The following is a 17357-nucleotide window of genomic DNA, read 5'->3' as shown; positions in this document are numbered from 1 at the left end:
TTTTGAAGGGAGGACAATGAGGTGTACTGGGAAGAAGAATTTGTTCAAAAATATTGTCATCAAGTTCAATAGAATTGAATGAAGTTCCCGAAGATGGAACATCGAGGATTTGTCCAAGGAGTTTGGAATCAAACTCAATTTCAATGTCTCTAACAAGAGAGGAAATAAAATCGGTATCGTGATTGATTTGCAAATTTGTGTAAAACAAATGAATTAAGAACGGATAATAATCACAATCGGAAGATGCATCAAAAAACTATGAAATCCCTGTAAACAATGTCTCAAGATCATATCGTGAATAAACGTGAAAAAGAACACTTCTACCGGGTAAGATGGGAAGGGCAGAAATAGATCCAAATGTATCATATAGAAGGGGATTTCTAAGTAGGCTAAGAGAAAATTCATGACGTCCTTTGCCTGTAGGTGTAGATGAAGAAGGGGAACCTTGTGCGGAGGCGGCTTTCTGACGAGGCATGGTCGTCAAGAATCAAAGATAAAAAGAGTGAACCTGTTAAGGAGAAGCAGTTCCGCATGGAGTGGCTGATCGATGAGGTCACATAGATGAACAAGCAAAGATGCTATAGATGTTGGCTCTCCAATGCTTCAAGAATGACGTCCAGTGAGAAGATGATGTCGTCTGACATCGTGGAGGATAACTGGTGCTGCAGAGGTATACTGAGGTGTTGCAATTGTGAATTGCTATAGAAGCACTTTGTCACGGTCAAGAAAGTTCCGACGAGGAAGAGGAGTGCGACCGGCAAAAGATTTGAGTCTCCTAGGGTTTGTAGAAGATGGAGTGTGTTTGGCTTCTAAAGAGGGGAAAACACACGGGCGCATTTTTTAAAGAATAACGACTTCCCTTTTAAACAAAACTAAGGGGTATTAGGTCCCTTCCTTTTAAAAATTTAAAAACAACCATCAGTCGACTAATCGATTTTCATCGGTCGACTAAAAAGTTTGATTTTAAGATTTTTCAAAACAAAATGTTCTAAAACAAATTTATAAATCTAATAATGAGCAAATGCCTAGCTCTCTACTAATTCTCATAAAAACTTTATTTTTAAGTGGTTTAGTAAAGATATCGGCATGCTATGCATTTGTGAGTATAAAATTCAAAGAAATATCTCATTTTAACACATGATCTCGTAAGAAATGATGTCTCACTTCAATATGCTTAGTTCTTGAGTGTTGAACAAGATCTTTCGAAAGATTTATAGCACTAGTTTTATCACAATAAATAATTATTGTGGAGTAATTCAAAGCAAAATCTTTTAAGGTTTGGTTCATCCATAGAACTTGTGAACATGCTAAACTAGTCGTTATATATTCTGCTTCAATTGTCGAGAGTGACACAGAATTTTGCTTTTTACTAAACCAAGAGACTAAGAAATGTCCTAAAAAGTGACAAGTTCTACTAGTACTCTTGCGATCAGATTTACTTCCAGCAAAATCTGCATCACTATATGAAACTAAATAGAAGGAAGATGATTTTGGGTAAAACAATCCAAAGTCAGAAGTATCTTTTAAGTATCGGAGAATTTGTTTTACTGCAATTAAGTGAGATTTCTTCGAATTAGCTTGAAATCTAGCACACATACAAACACTAAACATTATATCAAGTCGATTAGCAGTTAAGTATAATAGAGATTCAATCATACCTCTGTAGAGCTTAGTATCTACAGTTTTACCATTTTCATCTTTGTCAAGAGAGGTAGTTGTGCTCATAGGATTTCTTCTTGATTTCAATGAGTCCATGTCAAATCTTTTAAGAAGTTCTTTTGTATAATTGGCTTGGTTGATGAAGATTTCTTCTTCTGTTTGCTTTATTTGAAGTCCAAGAAAGTAGTTTAATTCGCTCATCAAGCTCATTTCAAACTCTTCCTGCATAGCTTTAGCAAATTCTTTACAAAGATAATCATTAGTAGAACCAAATATTATGTCATCAACATAAATTTGCACAATAAGAATATGTGAATTAAGATTTTTAATAAATAAAGTTGAGTCTACCTGACCAATGGAAAAACCAGATTATTCTAGAAAATTTTGTAGTCTTTCATAACACGCTCTTGGTGCTTGTTTGAGTCCGTACAAAGCTCTTTTTAATTTGTAGACATTTTCTGAATATTTCTCATTTTCAAAGCCTGAAGGTTGCTCTACATAAACTTTTTCATTGATGTATCCAATTAAGAATAAACTCTTAACATCAATTTGATATAACTTAAAATTCATGTAGCTAGAAAAAGTAAGCATCATTCAAATTGACTCTAATCGAGCCACTGGTGCATAGGTTTCATCAAAATCTATGCCTTCTTCTTGATTATAGCCTTGTGCTACTACTCTTGCCTTGTTTCGAATGACTTCGCCATTTTCGTCCAGCTTATTTCGGAAGACCCATCTTGTTCTAATTATCGGATGATCATTTGGTCTATTAACTAGATTCTATACATCATTCCTAGCAAATTGGTTAAGTTCTTCAGACATGGCCAAAAGCCAAAATTCATCAGCACAAGCCTCATTGATATTCTTTGGTTTTATTTTTTATATGAAAGCAATATTTGCAATATATTTTTTTAATTGCCTTCTAGTTTGGACACCACTCTTTATTTCTCAAATAATATGCTCATGCGGATGATTGGGAACTTCTTTCCAAACCGGTGGAAGAGGAATATTTTCTTGAGAAGTGCTCTCTATCAAAGGTCCTTCTTGAAGTACGACTTCTTCTCATTTTCTTAGAGGTATAATCTGCTCACTATTCTCATCAAATGCAACATGTAAAGACTCTTCAATACAAGATATTCTTTTATTAAAAACCCGATAAGCTTTACTTCTAGAAGAATATCCAAGAAATATTGCTTTATCTGATTTTGAATCAAACTTATCAAGATTATCTTTGGTATTTAACAATAAGCATTTACTACAAAAAAATTTGAAATATGAGATCTTTGGTATACGATCATAATACAATTTAAAACATGTTTTATGTAAGAATGGTCGAATAAGAACACGGTTTAAAACATAACATGCAGTATTTATTGCTTCAGCCCAAAAGTATTTTGGTAAATTTTTATCTTGAAGCATGGTTCTAGCACATTCTTGCAAAGTTCTATTCTTTCTTTCAACAACTCTGTTTTCTGGAGCCGCTCTAGGAAAAGCAAAGTTGTGAGATATACCATGTAAATCACAAAACTTTAGAAAAGATTCATTTTCAAATTCACCACCATGATCACTACGAATGGTAATAATAGATGTAGATTTTTCATTTGTAATTCTTCTACAAAGTTTAAAAAATTCAGAAAAAGCATCATTTTTGCTTTTTAGAAAAATCACCCAAGTAAAACGAGAATAATCATCTACTATAACAAAAGCATATTTACTACCATTCAAACTTTGAATTCTAGATGGTCCAAATAGATCTAAATGTAAAAGTTCAAAAGGACGCTTTGTTGAAATTATGTTTTTTGCTTTGAAAGAACTCTTGATTTGTTTACCCATTTGGCAAGCATCACATAAGTGGTCCTTCTTATATGGTATTCTAGGTAGGCCTCTAACAAGATTATTCTTGGATAACTTAGAAATTAATTTGAAGTTAACATGTCCAAGTCTCTTGTGCCATAACCATTGAATTTCATTTGAAACGATAAAACATTTTTCATTAAAAGTGGGTAACTTATTTAGATAAAGTTCATATACATTATTTCTTCTTTTACGTTTAAAAATGATCTTTTTAGAACAAAAATCAGAAATTAAGCATAAATCATGTTCAAAAGAAATGAGAAAACCTTTATCACATAATTGACTAATGGATAATAAATTATGCATTAAACCATCTACTAAAAGAATATTTTTTATCAAGAGAAATTTTGGATTACCAATGTTACCAATATCGATTATTTTTCTCTTGTTATTGTCACCAAAGGTGACTGTTCCTCCATCCTTATTTTGGAGAGTGAAAAATAACTTCGGTCTTCCAGTTATATGTTTGGAACAACCGTTGTCCAAGATCCATTTGCTCTTTATTTTGTGTACCTATAACAAAATTGGAAGACAGAGCATTTGACCCTTTTTTATTTTCAGGTCTATGAGCGTTAGTCTTAGGAACCCATATCCATTTGGATTTTGGTTTCCTTTGAGAGTAAATATTCTTTCTATAAAAAGATTTAGCATTTCTAGAATAATCATGTCTATTCTTATAAGCTTTATAAGTACCATGTTTAGATGCATTTTTATTATGACTAGAAAATTGAGTTCTTTGAACCAATGATTGAGAATTTTGACTTTGATTCTTTACCACATAATTTGGTCTATTTTGAGTATCAAAGAAACTATATCTCAATCCGATTTTATTAACCGAGCATCTTTGAGGACCAATAAGTCTTTCTAGATTTTCTTGGCCATTAGTGAACTTAGTCACTATAGAAAGAAGATCATTTGATTTTTCTTTCAGACTTTACATTTCTTCTTGTAAGATATTGGTTCTAATTCCAATTTCTTTTATCTAAGATGCTTGACAAGAGTTTTCCTTCTTGAGATCTTCTATCTTTTAAAAGTAACACTTTGTTTTGAGAGTCAAGAGTTGAATTTTCAGTTTTTAACTTTTTTTTTTTTAGAACTTACACTCTTAAATTTAGCATATAAATCATTAAATACTTCTAATAAATCATCATACTCAAATTGACTTACCGAGTCTTCTTGTGCTACAAAGCACATGTTGGCGACTTCTTCATTTGATTCTTCATCAGAGGAGGAATCACTTTCATCCCAACTTACTTGAAACACCTTTTTCTTCTTGAATAGGTCTTTAGTCTTGATTTTAAGAAGAGGACAATCTTTCTTGATGTGTCTTGTCTTTTTGCAGTTAAAGCACTTGACTTTATTAGGATTGGAAAAATCAGTTTTCTTTACCTTCCTTTGAAATCTTACATTTTTTTATAAATCTTTTGAATTGCCTAGTGATGAGGGCAATATCTTCATCTTTTTCTGAATCTTCAGAGTTAGAAGTGGCCTTGAAAGCAAGAAATTTCTTCTTGGGTTCTTCTTCTTGTCTATCATGAAGTTGGACTTTATATGTCATTAAGTTGCCAACTAAATATTCAACAAAAAGGGTGTTTAAATTATTTGCTTCCTCTATTGCTGTATTTTTTCTTTCCCATTCAGGAGTTAAACACCTTGAAATTTTTCTAACTAAATCCACTTACAAATATTTTTTTCCAAGGAATTTTAGAGTGTTAGTAATATCGGTCATTCTTGTTACCATGTCCGATATAGACTCATTTTGCTTTATTTTAAACAATTCAAATTTATGAACTAAAGAAGCAATCTTAGATTCCTTTACCTTTGACGTACCTTCATGAGTAATGAGAAGAGTATGCCAAATTTCATTTGATGTAGAACATTGAGAGATGTGATTGAACTCTACCTTGTCAACGGCACAATATAGCGCATTCATAGCTTTGGCATTGAGTGAAGCAATCTTCTTTGATTCATCGGTTCATAGGCTGAAATCAGTTGATGGTGCTTGGTACTTTTTTGAAACAACTCTCTAAATCTTGAGATCCATAGATTGTAAGAATATTGTCATTCTTATTTTTCAATAGCCATAATTTGTTCTGTCAAAGAGAGAAAAACGAACTGAGAAGCATCATTCTTTATGCTGAGAAGACGATGTTGTTGCCATGCTAGAGATGGTAAAATCACGATATAGCAAACCTTGCACTGATACCAAATGAAAGTGCTATCAGATCGAGGCAACGAGCACTAGAGGGGAGGAGGTGAATAGTGCTTTTAAATAATGTCTTTGGAATTTTGAAGGATTTTAAAATTCACAAAGCAATCACACAAGATTTTATCCTGGTTCGGTCTTCCTGACCTGCATCCAGTCCCCAAGCAAAACCCGCTTGAGATTTTCACTATCAACCTTGTGTCACCACCAGAACATACAGACCAAATCCGGTCCCACTTTCAGTAACAACCCTACTAAAAGCAAACAACTCCTTTAAACCAATGAGTCCTTTCCTTTTACAAAAAAATATAAGTAAGCAAACTTACAATCAACCTACGAGCCTTTCTTATAAATGTAGATGAAATGCAATTGACTTCTGAGGTTGTTGAAATACTCAACTCACAAATTCACTATCTCTCAAAAGAATTTAAGTGAAAAACTGAAGTGAAAATATCAAGTGAGTGAGAAAATGAATACTTGAATGAATAGGAGTGAGAAACAAAGAACTTGATCTTTGTAATTCAATGTAATTTAATGTTTTTGAGTGGTTCACTCTTATTTATAGTCGAAAGATTCCATACATTGAGGGTATGAAAGGGTGTCAAAACAGTCACTTTTGAACGATCAATTCATTTAAAAAATAAAAAGATACCTTTTAAAAGTTATAGAAAAATGACTATATTAGTCGACTGAAATAGTAATTACTCGACTAAAATCAAATATTAGCAGACTGACAGTTATCGTCAGTTGACTACTATGTTTAACAGAACCGTTTTAAAATCTGGAGTTTGAAACTTAGTCGACTAAAGAAAAGTTAGTTGACTGATGAAATTATCAGTAGACTGAAAAAAGCTTTCAGACGACTCATGTTAAATTTTTCTGAAAACCAACATTTTGTCTGGTTGACTAAGAAAACCTTCAGTCGACTCCTTTTAAATTTTCCAGAAATCAAACATTATGTCCGGTCGACTAATAAGAAAGTTGACATTTTGCTTTAAAAAATTGGCGCAAAAAAGTTGGTCCACTAGTAAGTCTGTTGGTTGACTAATAAACATGAAAAATTAAGTAAAGAGTTTTCTAAAACGATTTTCATGAAGGGTTCTTTTAGAAAATTTTTTCTAAAGACTTTTTAGATAAATTGCAATTGAAATATGCACTCTAAGCAAGGCTCTTACAAGAATCTAAGACATTTGATGAAATTTACATTTGCACATTTGTCTTCAAAGATTCTTTATTGAATTCTTCAATTCTTGTCATCTTTCTTCATTGCCTTAGCTGAAATGCAGTTGATTCACTTGTTCATCATCAAAATTTAGTTCTGGAAATGTCATATACGGCTTCGTTGTCATAACACAGCTTGCTGAGCTTATTTTGCTAGTTCGCATGAGCTCTTTACAAGCCAAGCCATTTTCCAGTGTTTTTTGGCCAAGTCAAAGGAAAATCCTTTCACTGATTGCATATTGACATGTTTCTGTTGGTAAAACCCTTGAGGTTTTCCTTGCCCACCAGAGAGTACACTCAGCTTTGATCTTCTGGCAAGAGATGTTCCTCGTAGGTTTCAAACTCATGACCTCTCCTCAATTTGGTGACTTTCACAAGTAGCACCCACCTCATTTTCTAGCTTTATTTGAAATGAACATTGAAAGTGAATGTGGCAATGCAATGCAAGATGCTGGCAAAAACATTGGATATGGACCATGTAGAAACTAGTTAGATCGAGTCCGAATTGGGTGCAATATGATTACACAAAAATTGTGCATTAAGCACCAGATCACCAAGTCTTGGGCCCCACACCTCACATGCCCTGTCCTCACAATGGAGGGTAATTAGGTGCTTAATGTACAAATATTTATGCAATCATATTGCACCTGATCTTTTCCCAGTTGGATCACTCCCATTTAAAAGTTCAAAATTTCAAAAACTAAAATCGGATTAGTTGGGTTCAGTTTAGAGAGATTTGCTCCAGGTTTGATGACTAAGAAGCGTCAACCGAGTTGGAAGTCACACACTGGTTGGATGGTTTCCTGGTTTAGGAAAGAACTGAGGGTTCATGAAGACAAGGCTGCTATCCGATATCAAAAGAAGCTTTCGCGCCTAGCTAAGGATATTAAACTTTGGTTGCAAAGGTGGTCTGTGAGTAAATTTCATGAGATGGTTGAATGGGAGGCAGAGATCTCATCACTATTCAACCTATTATCTTCCACCGAAGGGTTGTCGGACGCGCAGCTGCAGGGATTGCAAAGCAGACTTGCTGATCGGACAATGTTATTAAAACGTTGGAGGCTAAAAGAGGAGTTGAAGTGGAAGCAACGTGCTCGGGTGAAATGATTGGCGGCAGGGGATGAAAATACTCATTTTTTCCATTCATTTGCTTCTGATCGGTTTAGATGAAGTATCCTTCAATCGATCACAATTGATGGGGTGTTCTGGGAAGGGCAGAATCTTGTACCAATAGTCTCCGACTATTTCAAGAAGCTTTATTCTATTCCGCCAAATACAAGGGGGTAATATTGGGCATGAGTTATTTCTTTCTCTTCAACCAGATCAGGTCTTAACCTTTCAACGTAGGTTTTCGGAAGCAGAAATCATGAATGCAATTAAGGATTTGTCGGGTTGGAAGGCACCGGGAGTAGATGGTTTCCTTGTAGATTTTTTCAAAGTATTTTGGAAAGTAGTGAAGAGTGATTTGTGTACAGTGCTTGATGAGTTTCATCGTAACTCTAGACTGCCTAGGCAGTGTCATGTCAGATTAATCTCTCTTATTCCAAAAGAAAGCACCGCCACAGATATTATGCGCTTCCATCCCATTTCCATAATGGGAGCCTTGTATCGTATAGTCGCAAAGGTCTTAGCCTCAAGACTCAAATTGGTGGTGTCTAATCTTTTTTCTGCTTTTCAGTTTACTTTTATTCCTAATAGAAGAGTTCAACAAGCATATATTTTGGCTTCAGAGGTCATTCACTCCATGCACACGAGTCGTACTCCTTACTTCGTGTTGAAGCTTGATTTTAATAAAGCATATGATTTTGTGTACTGGCCTTTTCTGTCGAAAGTGGTGAATTACATGGGATTCGGTAGCCATTTTTTCAGATGGGTGTCAGAACTTATTACCAATGCACAAGCCATGGTGTCCATTAATGGGGTAAAGGGTGAGCAATTTTCTTTGCGGTGCGGCATACGGCAGGGATGTCCGCTATCTCCGCTTTTGTTTAATACAGTGGCAGAAGGACTTGCGGTGATTCTTAGACGCACGCAAACAAGGGGCTTCCTACAGTCGTTGGATATCCAAGGTTTTTCTGGTCATATTATACAATATGCAGACGATATGCTAGTTTTTGGAAGGGCTTCACTACAGCAGATGCTTCACGTTAGGCTTATTCTTATGTTTTTTGTAGCTTTGTCTAGGCTGAAGCTAAATGAAAATAAGTGTTCGGTCATGCTTCTGAATGATGATCCGACCAGTCAAAACACGATGGGAAAAAAATTCAATTGCGCTTTAGGGCCATTGCAGATCAAGTACTTGGGCCTCCCCCTACAAGTCAAGCCAACCTCTAAAATATCATGGGCACCAGTTGTTGACAAGGTGTGTATTAAGCTCCAGTCTTGGCGTGCAAGATATTTGTCTCTTGCTGGCAGAATTATTTTGATCAGACATGTTTTGTCAGCAATTCCTGAATTTTTCATGTCGATCTGTGTCATGCCTGTCAATGTTGAGCATCAACTTAAGCGCGTCCTGCCAAGGTTTTTGTGGCGTGGTGTAAATGGACCTTATAAGAGGCACTTGGTGGGATGAGACTCCATCGTTATGCCAAGGACTATGGTTGCTTAGGAATTTTCGCTTTGCGTAAAAGGAGTGTGGCATTGGCTGTGAAACAATGTTGGTTGGCTCATACGTCATAGGATGCATGCGCAAACTTTCTCTGGCTAAAATATGGTCTAATCGATTCACTTGCTGTTCGTCGGGGGGCTCGTGGACCATACACATCGCATTTGAGGAAAATATGGTTTAGGGCATTGTGTTTGTTTCTTGACAGGGATTTGGACGTGGGGGTAGACGAATCTTGGCTTCAATGGGCAATCTCGAATGCAGGAGTTTTCCAAGTCCACAAGGTCTACCGTTCTCTTTTACCTCCAGGTCAGGGCTGGATCCCCAACAATGCTTTATGGGCGAAGGGACCATCTCCGAGGACCAAGGTATTGGCTTGGTTGATTCTTCATGACCGGATACAGACCCATAACAATATCAAGAGGATGGGTTTTCAGTTTCCCAGTTGGTGTGTGCTTTGTCGACAGGCTGAAGAAACTACACATCTTTTTTGGTCGTGTGAAGTGTTTCAAGAATTGTTTTCTAAAACTTGGAGGGCTCCATCAGTTGTTGTGCGGGAGAGCTGCTTTGCGTTAGATCTTATCCTCGGCCCTACTATAATTAGACGCGAAAAGAAGTGGACTATTTGGGGAGTTTGGTTATTTAAAGTGTGGTGGTTCATATGGATGACCAGAAATGATGTTACTTTTCGAGATGTCCCATTCAACCTTAACCGTTTGACCTATAGGGTTTTGGCTAATGTGTATGCTATCTTACGCATATATCTCAAAGACCTGCCTCTGCCACCAACCGATCCTCATATAGATGTTTGTGGTCCTGAATGAGTTTTCTGTTTTGTGTTCAGGTTTTTTCTGTTTTCTGTTTTCTGTTTTTTGTTTTTTGTGTGTGTGTTATTGGTGTTTTCATGTTATGCTGTTGTGTTTGTGCTTGTGGGTCTCAACGCTTTGTTGAGTTTCACTTTTAAGTAACTTTGATCGCTTTTCGGCTCTCCATTTCAACTAACACTACCCTTGCCAAGAATCTAATATGCAAAAGAGTTTCCTAAGATGGGTGTTGGTGGATGCCTTTGCTGTCTCTCAAATTGATATTTTCATTATTTCTTCAACAAGACAGACTTGATTGTTTCATGGTACCTCGCTCTAAGATGATCGAGCGTAGGACACCACGTCTGTGTCAAGTCTACAACTTGAACTACTGCCTTCGAGGTTTAGCACACTTAGCTAGTCATCGACTATAGAGAACAATTTTCCTTGTCCAGTCATTCTCAAGTATGTCCGAATGAATTTAAATCCTAAAACTTGGATAAGTTCACATCATCATCCATAATTTAACTATCACATTAAGCTTATTGAGCATGCAAGTTGATTTTCAGAGGAAAAGTAGAAGTTAATCACCTACAGTAGGAACACAATCAACCAACGAGGACATGCATTTTCTGCTAATCTAATCCATCCTATTGTACTTGACCGAAGTATCAAACCGCACAAAGCCCTCAGTTTTCTACAGGCCCCTGGACTGTCAATCTAAATTTGTACAGTAGTTGATAGTTGAAAACCTGCATGGTGTGATTTGCCAAACACTATTCACCATCCTGCTGGTTATGGATCCTTTTTTGGCAGATCAGGTGCAATCACATTGCACACTTTAGTGTGATGCTGCACTTGATCTGTTCATTTTTTTGTTGGACTCCACAGCTGACAGGCTATACCCTAGAGATGGAGGGCAGTCAGGTGCAGCAGCACACTCAGTGTGTGCAATGTGATTGCACCTGATCAGCCCTCTACACCTCCCACAGATCATGTGATGGATCAGAGGGATGACATGACCCATCCTGCAGGTCCAGTGTGGCAGGATGGCTGCAATTAACTTCTCATAAGATTCAAAATCTAAAGTGACAGAATGAATCTCATTTGCAGAACCAAACATCAGAAAATGAAAATGAGAAAATGAATGAAATTTGAAATCATATTTGAAGTGAATCTCATACATAGTCAAATAACAAGGTGGAATATGTGAATTGAAATCACAACTCCAAATCACCTGAGATGAAACCAAACATGTGTAAATCCACATTAGACTGAGGTAAAATGGAAAACCTGCTACTAATAATACCCAGACGCAAGCCTCTTGCCATAAGGCCAAAGCGATCGATAGACTTTCCTAGTAGACAGGGAGGAGGCAGTCGAGGAGTTCTACAATAACCAATACTGAAACAGGCCCATGGTGAATACCTTTAGTTTTACATAACCAATACTGAAACAGGGCCATGTTCAATACGACACCATTCTGCACGCACCTAGGAAGGCATCCGATGAGTTTTACGCAGCCGGCTAACAATAAAACCGGGCCACGTTCAATGTGGCACCTCTCAGCATGTATCTAGGATGTCCGAACCATAACGGTGGTTTCTCCTTGAATAATTTTAAAAGAAAATTTCAAAAACCTAACAAAAGAAGAGCGCCAAACAGCTGAGAACAAAAATGATGGCAAAATTTGGAATGTAGAATATAGTGCAGTAACCAAACTTTGGCTTAGCATACTCCCACCATGGTTACTAAATTTGCTCGTTATACAGAGCAAGAAAAAAAAGAACCTGCCAAAACATCTGAGATCATGACAAGGGATTTGCCATACTCGTTACAAGTTTGCAAGTCGGAATTTTCAGAGATGTTCTTTAATGATTCTCTGCAAGTTGGTTTCTCCTGGCGATCACATTTTGTATCTAGGGAACAACCATTCTACAGTCATGCTTCTTACGCCTACACCTGTGATGACTCTTCTGCTCTGAAAATGCATTTACAGCAACATCTTCTATTTGATCTGCACATTGAAAAGGAACATAAGCAAACAGCTCCACGAAGGCTTGAGTCCTCAATTTGTTCAGTGAAGGAGAAGCAACGATACACAAACCACTTACCACCAAACAAAGAAAACATGCATAATGCTGTTAGGTACCTAGTTTGCTTGGTTTTGTCTCATCAATCCCATTTCGTAGTGAGCAAGATAAACTATGGGTACTTTGAATGAACAATTTGCAGTACAACCTATTATGTGGTTTTCTGTTTTACTTTGCTTGTGTTGTCTTTTATTTCTCATAAAATAGAAATGTCATTCTTTAACCAAGCGAAATGCATAAAAGTAGAATACGATTTAATTCCATCACATGCTATTCAAGATTTTGGTATGAAGTTAAAAATATAAGCACATGGTAGCAACTTGCCAATTGTAACTGTAGAGTTTAACATGTTTATGAAAAATATCATGACAAAACGATCTTTAAGGGCCTGTTTGGATCCATAGACCACTGGAGAACATGCAAAAAGGGAGGATATAGTCAGTTTTCCCCTCTTGTCTCTTATTAGTATCCAAGACAGATGAGTTTCTATAGAGAAAAGGTGACTCGTCCTGGTTGGCCTGGATATAAAAGGGGAACTCATTCTGGTTGGTCAGAAATGGGATTAGCCACACAATCTCACATGAACCAGCTTTTTCTAGTCTACACTGTCCCAAATATAAAGAAATAAAAAAGAGTGGAAGGGGAGAGGGGATTAGATAACATGGAGTTCTACATTTGCAATGTGAAACACCAACATAAGACATGACATCTGTTCTGTTTGGCATTAAAAGAGGGTGGGTGGGGGGTGGGTGGGGGGGTGGGGGAGGGGGTGGAGAAAGAGATCCCAATCAGCTGGTGGGTCATACCACATAGGACAGGTGCCACTTATGTGTTGAGTGTTTTATATAATATATTTCACCTGATCCGCTCTCAGGGGAGGGGGTTGTTGAGGTTTGAAGTGCTTGCTTAGATATTCCCCCCCCCCCCAAACACTTACTTTCTCACAAATTATACCCCATGGTAGGACAAAAGTAAGAAATTTCATAAATCTTATCCAGAATCATGCAAAATATACTAGTAAAGTCTTCCTTTTATTAACATACACATTGGATTTAGTCATTCACATCAATTTCATGGGCTCAATCATTATGAAGCTAATGAAGGCATGCCATGGCGAAGCTAACATATTTCCCTCCTCTTTACTAAAACTACAGAACAAATGAATGCATAACTATTACCCAGATACTCCATTTTGGTTCCCATTCCATATTCCTTTATATACCAGTTATGTTGAAAAACTACAAAAAAATGGCCATATCCCCGTATCTACAGCCATATACATGTGACATAGATGCATAAATTTAGTGAAGAATGTAGAAACCATGCAGTAGTGGCAGTAGTAGCAGCATCAGCAGAAATATACCATAAATAGAAGGTAAACAAGATTAGCAAGAGAAAGGCAATCAGATAACCTATAAGAAGGATAAAAGACAGATGGAAAGAGAAGAGCAACCAGTACCATCCACACAGCATTGCCAATATTTACTCTATAGAACTGCATGAAAGTAAAGAAATGGCCTCAGTTCTGTTGCATAAAAAACTATGCATATCAAAGAAACTATTTATATGGCGTGAGATAGCTGGACCGGTAGACCCCTCTTATTGCTGTCGAGGGATCTCAGATTTTAATTTCACCTGGGGAAATCTCCCGGCTTCCATATAAGAATAAATTAATAACTGTTTACTTTAATGAATGTTGGATATTGTGTTGAACCTATGAACTTGGTCTAAATGAGTTTGTTGCATGATTTTCAAATGTGCTCAACTTTCAGATTATCCGTTTCATAAACTAATTCCAAAAGATCTGCAATCAAGGTAGTTTCCCACCAAAGATTAAGGTAACAGTGCAAACAATTACTGCATGCCATATTTCTTTAGAAAAAACATTTTAAAGCCACACTTGCATTGGACAGGCCAGCCAAAATGATGAACATGAGATATATAATAGCATAAACAAATAATGTCTAATGCTACAAACAGAGAATGAGAAAATTGTTGATAAAACATAAAGAAGGTTGTTTGACCAATAAATTACAAATGATCAATTAGATCACACACAAAAATATAAGTTCCAACAACCAGATCCTGACACCTTGACGAGTTACTTATAAACATCTTACATTTTTCGTTTCAATTCACCATTTTGAACATGTTCAATTAATGATCTGACATAAAAGGAAGAAAATTACAGAACGCAGATGCAAGAGAATCAGCTCCCAGATTCTTGGTCTCACAAAAGGAAAAAGTAGTGGTTATTGGAGTTAGATAACTACAGTAAAAGAGACGCCAACTTCATAACAATCCAGAGATCCTAAAATTCACACCAAGTTTTAAATCCCAAAATAGTGACAAAGATAAGAAACCAACACCAAAAGGCAAAAGTAGTGGTTATTGGAGTTAGATAACTACAGTAAAAGAGACGCCAACTTCATAACAATCCAGAGATCCTAAAATTCACACCAAGTTTCAAATCCCAAAAATAGTGACAAAGATAAGAAACCAACACCATCCCCACCATTCCAATCATCCACTTACGCATGCAATTATATATACAACTTTCAAAATCAAATGTATAACGAGGCCAGCATCACCATTCATAACTAGCAATCACTCATCAGCCTAAAACTAAAATTGCATCAAAGACTAACCAAAACCCAACATAACGATCAAACAACCGGAACTCTAATATACCATCAATTAAAAAGCAAGCTCGTCCTTCCCACCATAATATACCACCAATTAAAAAACAAGGGCATCTTTCTCACCAAAAGCCAAACTAGAAACGACTAGCAAATAAGGAGAACAACACTAACAAAGGAAATTCACAAATCAATAGATACCTTCCACCTCCATCATCCCGGCGCCAGAATCTCCCCAAAACAACGCACGGGCATCTTCCTCCTCCTCGTCAAACTCATCTCCATACCCATTCTCCACATCCCCCCTATACCCCGGCTCGCTCACATACCCGGACTCGTTGCTCTGCGAATCAATCACACCTTGCGACGAACAATTCGAAGAGCGGAAATTCTCCCCACCACCAAGGAGCTCCCTCCCCTCCCTCCTGCAAGAGCCCTTCGAGTCTTCCGAAACCCAATTGGCGTCGCAATTGAAGAACAGCTCGCCGCTCGAATCGGTCCCGACCAAGACGTGGAAATCCGACGCAGAGGCGGCAGCGACCGCCACCCGGCTCCGATCGCCGCTGCTGCGCCCGGACACGGACCGCGATCCCCGGCGCTTCCGCTTCCACGGGCGGCGGAAACCCAAGACCATTTTCTTCCCCTGCTGGTGGGGCTCGTTGTCCTCCATGAGGGTCAGGTTGGGGATCTCTAGGAACTCCATATGGGCCGAAATTGAGGGAGAGGGGTTGGTGGGTCGGTCGGATAGGCACTGTTTCTTGGTGGGGAGGCAGGGAAACGCATTTAGGGCATCGGGTTTCTGCTTGCTCGTGGCGTTGGTGGAAGATTTGGGGTTCTGGGAATCGGAAGAGAGGAAGAAGGGCCTCCAACTACTGAGTTTCAGGGTGCAGGACTCCAAGGAATGGCGGGAGAAGGGCTTGTGTGTCATGATGACGAAGATGGTGATGGTGATGACGAAGATGGTGATGGTGATGACGATGAAGATAACGCATACAAATTGCTTGTTAACATATTGAAGGAGGAGTAGAGCTTCAAGGGAACGGAGGAAGAAAAAGAAGACAAAGGGAGCAAGCAAAAGAACAGTTGGGTCATTTTTTTGCCTTTGTGAGTTTGCTAAATAAGAAGCTACCAGAAGCAAGCCGCCAAAATTTTAAAGGTGGATAAGGAGAGAGGGGACGTTGACGATATTTCATGGCATAGACCATCTTTTTTCTCAAGTTCTTAATAAAGAGAAAAATTTTCAGACAATGGTCAAGCAGGGATCGGTTGTAATTTATCGTTAAATTCAGTTTAACCTGAGTTAATATCTTAAAATGTTGAAAAATGTTCACTGCTTTTATTTTCCCACTGTGCTCTGTTAGATATGTTACTTTTAAGTTTCAAAGGGAAATCATGTGTCCTTGCAGCTATGGGTGTCAACTGACCCGACCTGTACCAAACCCTAAGGTGATAAATAAGAAGACCCAATTAAGACTTGGGTTCAGGCTCAAAGGTTCCATTAATACATGGATCCAGGTATAGTTTGTGAAATTTTATAGCAGACCTGAGCCTGACCCGAGTTCTGCTTAAGACTCACAATTTTTCAATATAAAAATAATAAAAAATATTATTTTATTGGGTATGGCCAGGGTCTGGTTCATATAGTTCCTATCGGGTTCTCGGGTATGGTTTTTCTTATGGTGAATCTGATTAGACCTAGGCCGAGTACCATAACAGAAAATTAAGACCCAACCCAACCCTACCCGTTGACACCCTTGCATGCAGCTAACGGTTTATTTTGATGAAACTTAACCAAAAGTTCTTATTTGACGATTGTTAGGAAAAGTTGGGTTTATATTAGATTTCAGAAAAGATGTTGATTCACATGAAATATCAGTCAAAAGTTGGGTATTTATCAGGAAATTACCCTAAATAAATATCCCCCAAGTGGGGCTACGCGTCACGAGGTAATGTCGCCTAACTTTTTTTTTTTTAAGTATCTAACATTAGAGATGGGATCTGCAAAGTTTGTTAAGTGGATCAACAATGAGAACATTTTAGTGACGGTCAAGGAAAAACCCTTCGTCACCAATTGCACATTTGCAGACTTCAGGTTTTCATAACCCTTGAAGTTTCCCCTGCCCACTTGGGAGTACACGCAGCTTTGACCGTGCAACAAGATATGCCCTTTGTGAGGTTCAAATTTGTGACATACTGTCAACTTGGTGACATTTACAAGTCACCCCTTATCATATGGATTGATCTCAACGCCTTTGTCATCAAATAAATTCCCCTTAC

The 17357-nt window shown here is 37.5% G+C and overlaps 1 protein-coding gene across 1 annotated transcript; it reads right to left on the bottom strand.

Annotated features, from left to right (window-relative positions):
• Nucleotides 1-11495: 11495 nt before the first annotated feature.
• On the bottom strand, nt 11496-16305 carry LOC149820754 (uncharacterized). The gene is made up of 2 exons (XM_089982435.1): nt 15282-16305; nt 11496-12365 (listed from the first exon to the last, which is right to left on the bottom strand). Exons 1-2 carry the CDS (start codon nt 16006-16008, stop codon nt 12268-12270), a joined length of 825 nt encoding a protein of 274 aa, XP_089838561.1. The 5' UTR covers nt 16009-16305; the 3' UTR covers nt 11496-12267.
• Nucleotides 16306-17357: the final 1052 nt, after the last annotated feature.

The sequence above is a fragment of the Nuphar pumila genome, chromosome 12 (genome assembly GCF_984573655.1).
Source record: "Nuphar pumila chromosome 12, dmNupPumi1.hap1.1, whole genome shotgun sequence".
Lineage (NCBI taxonomy): Eukaryota > Viridiplantae > Streptophyta > Magnoliopsida > Nymphaeales > Nymphaeaceae > Nuphar > Nuphar pumila.
The sequence above is the reverse complement of the archived record's forward strand: the minus strand, read 5'-3'. Positions and strand labels throughout refer to the sequence as shown.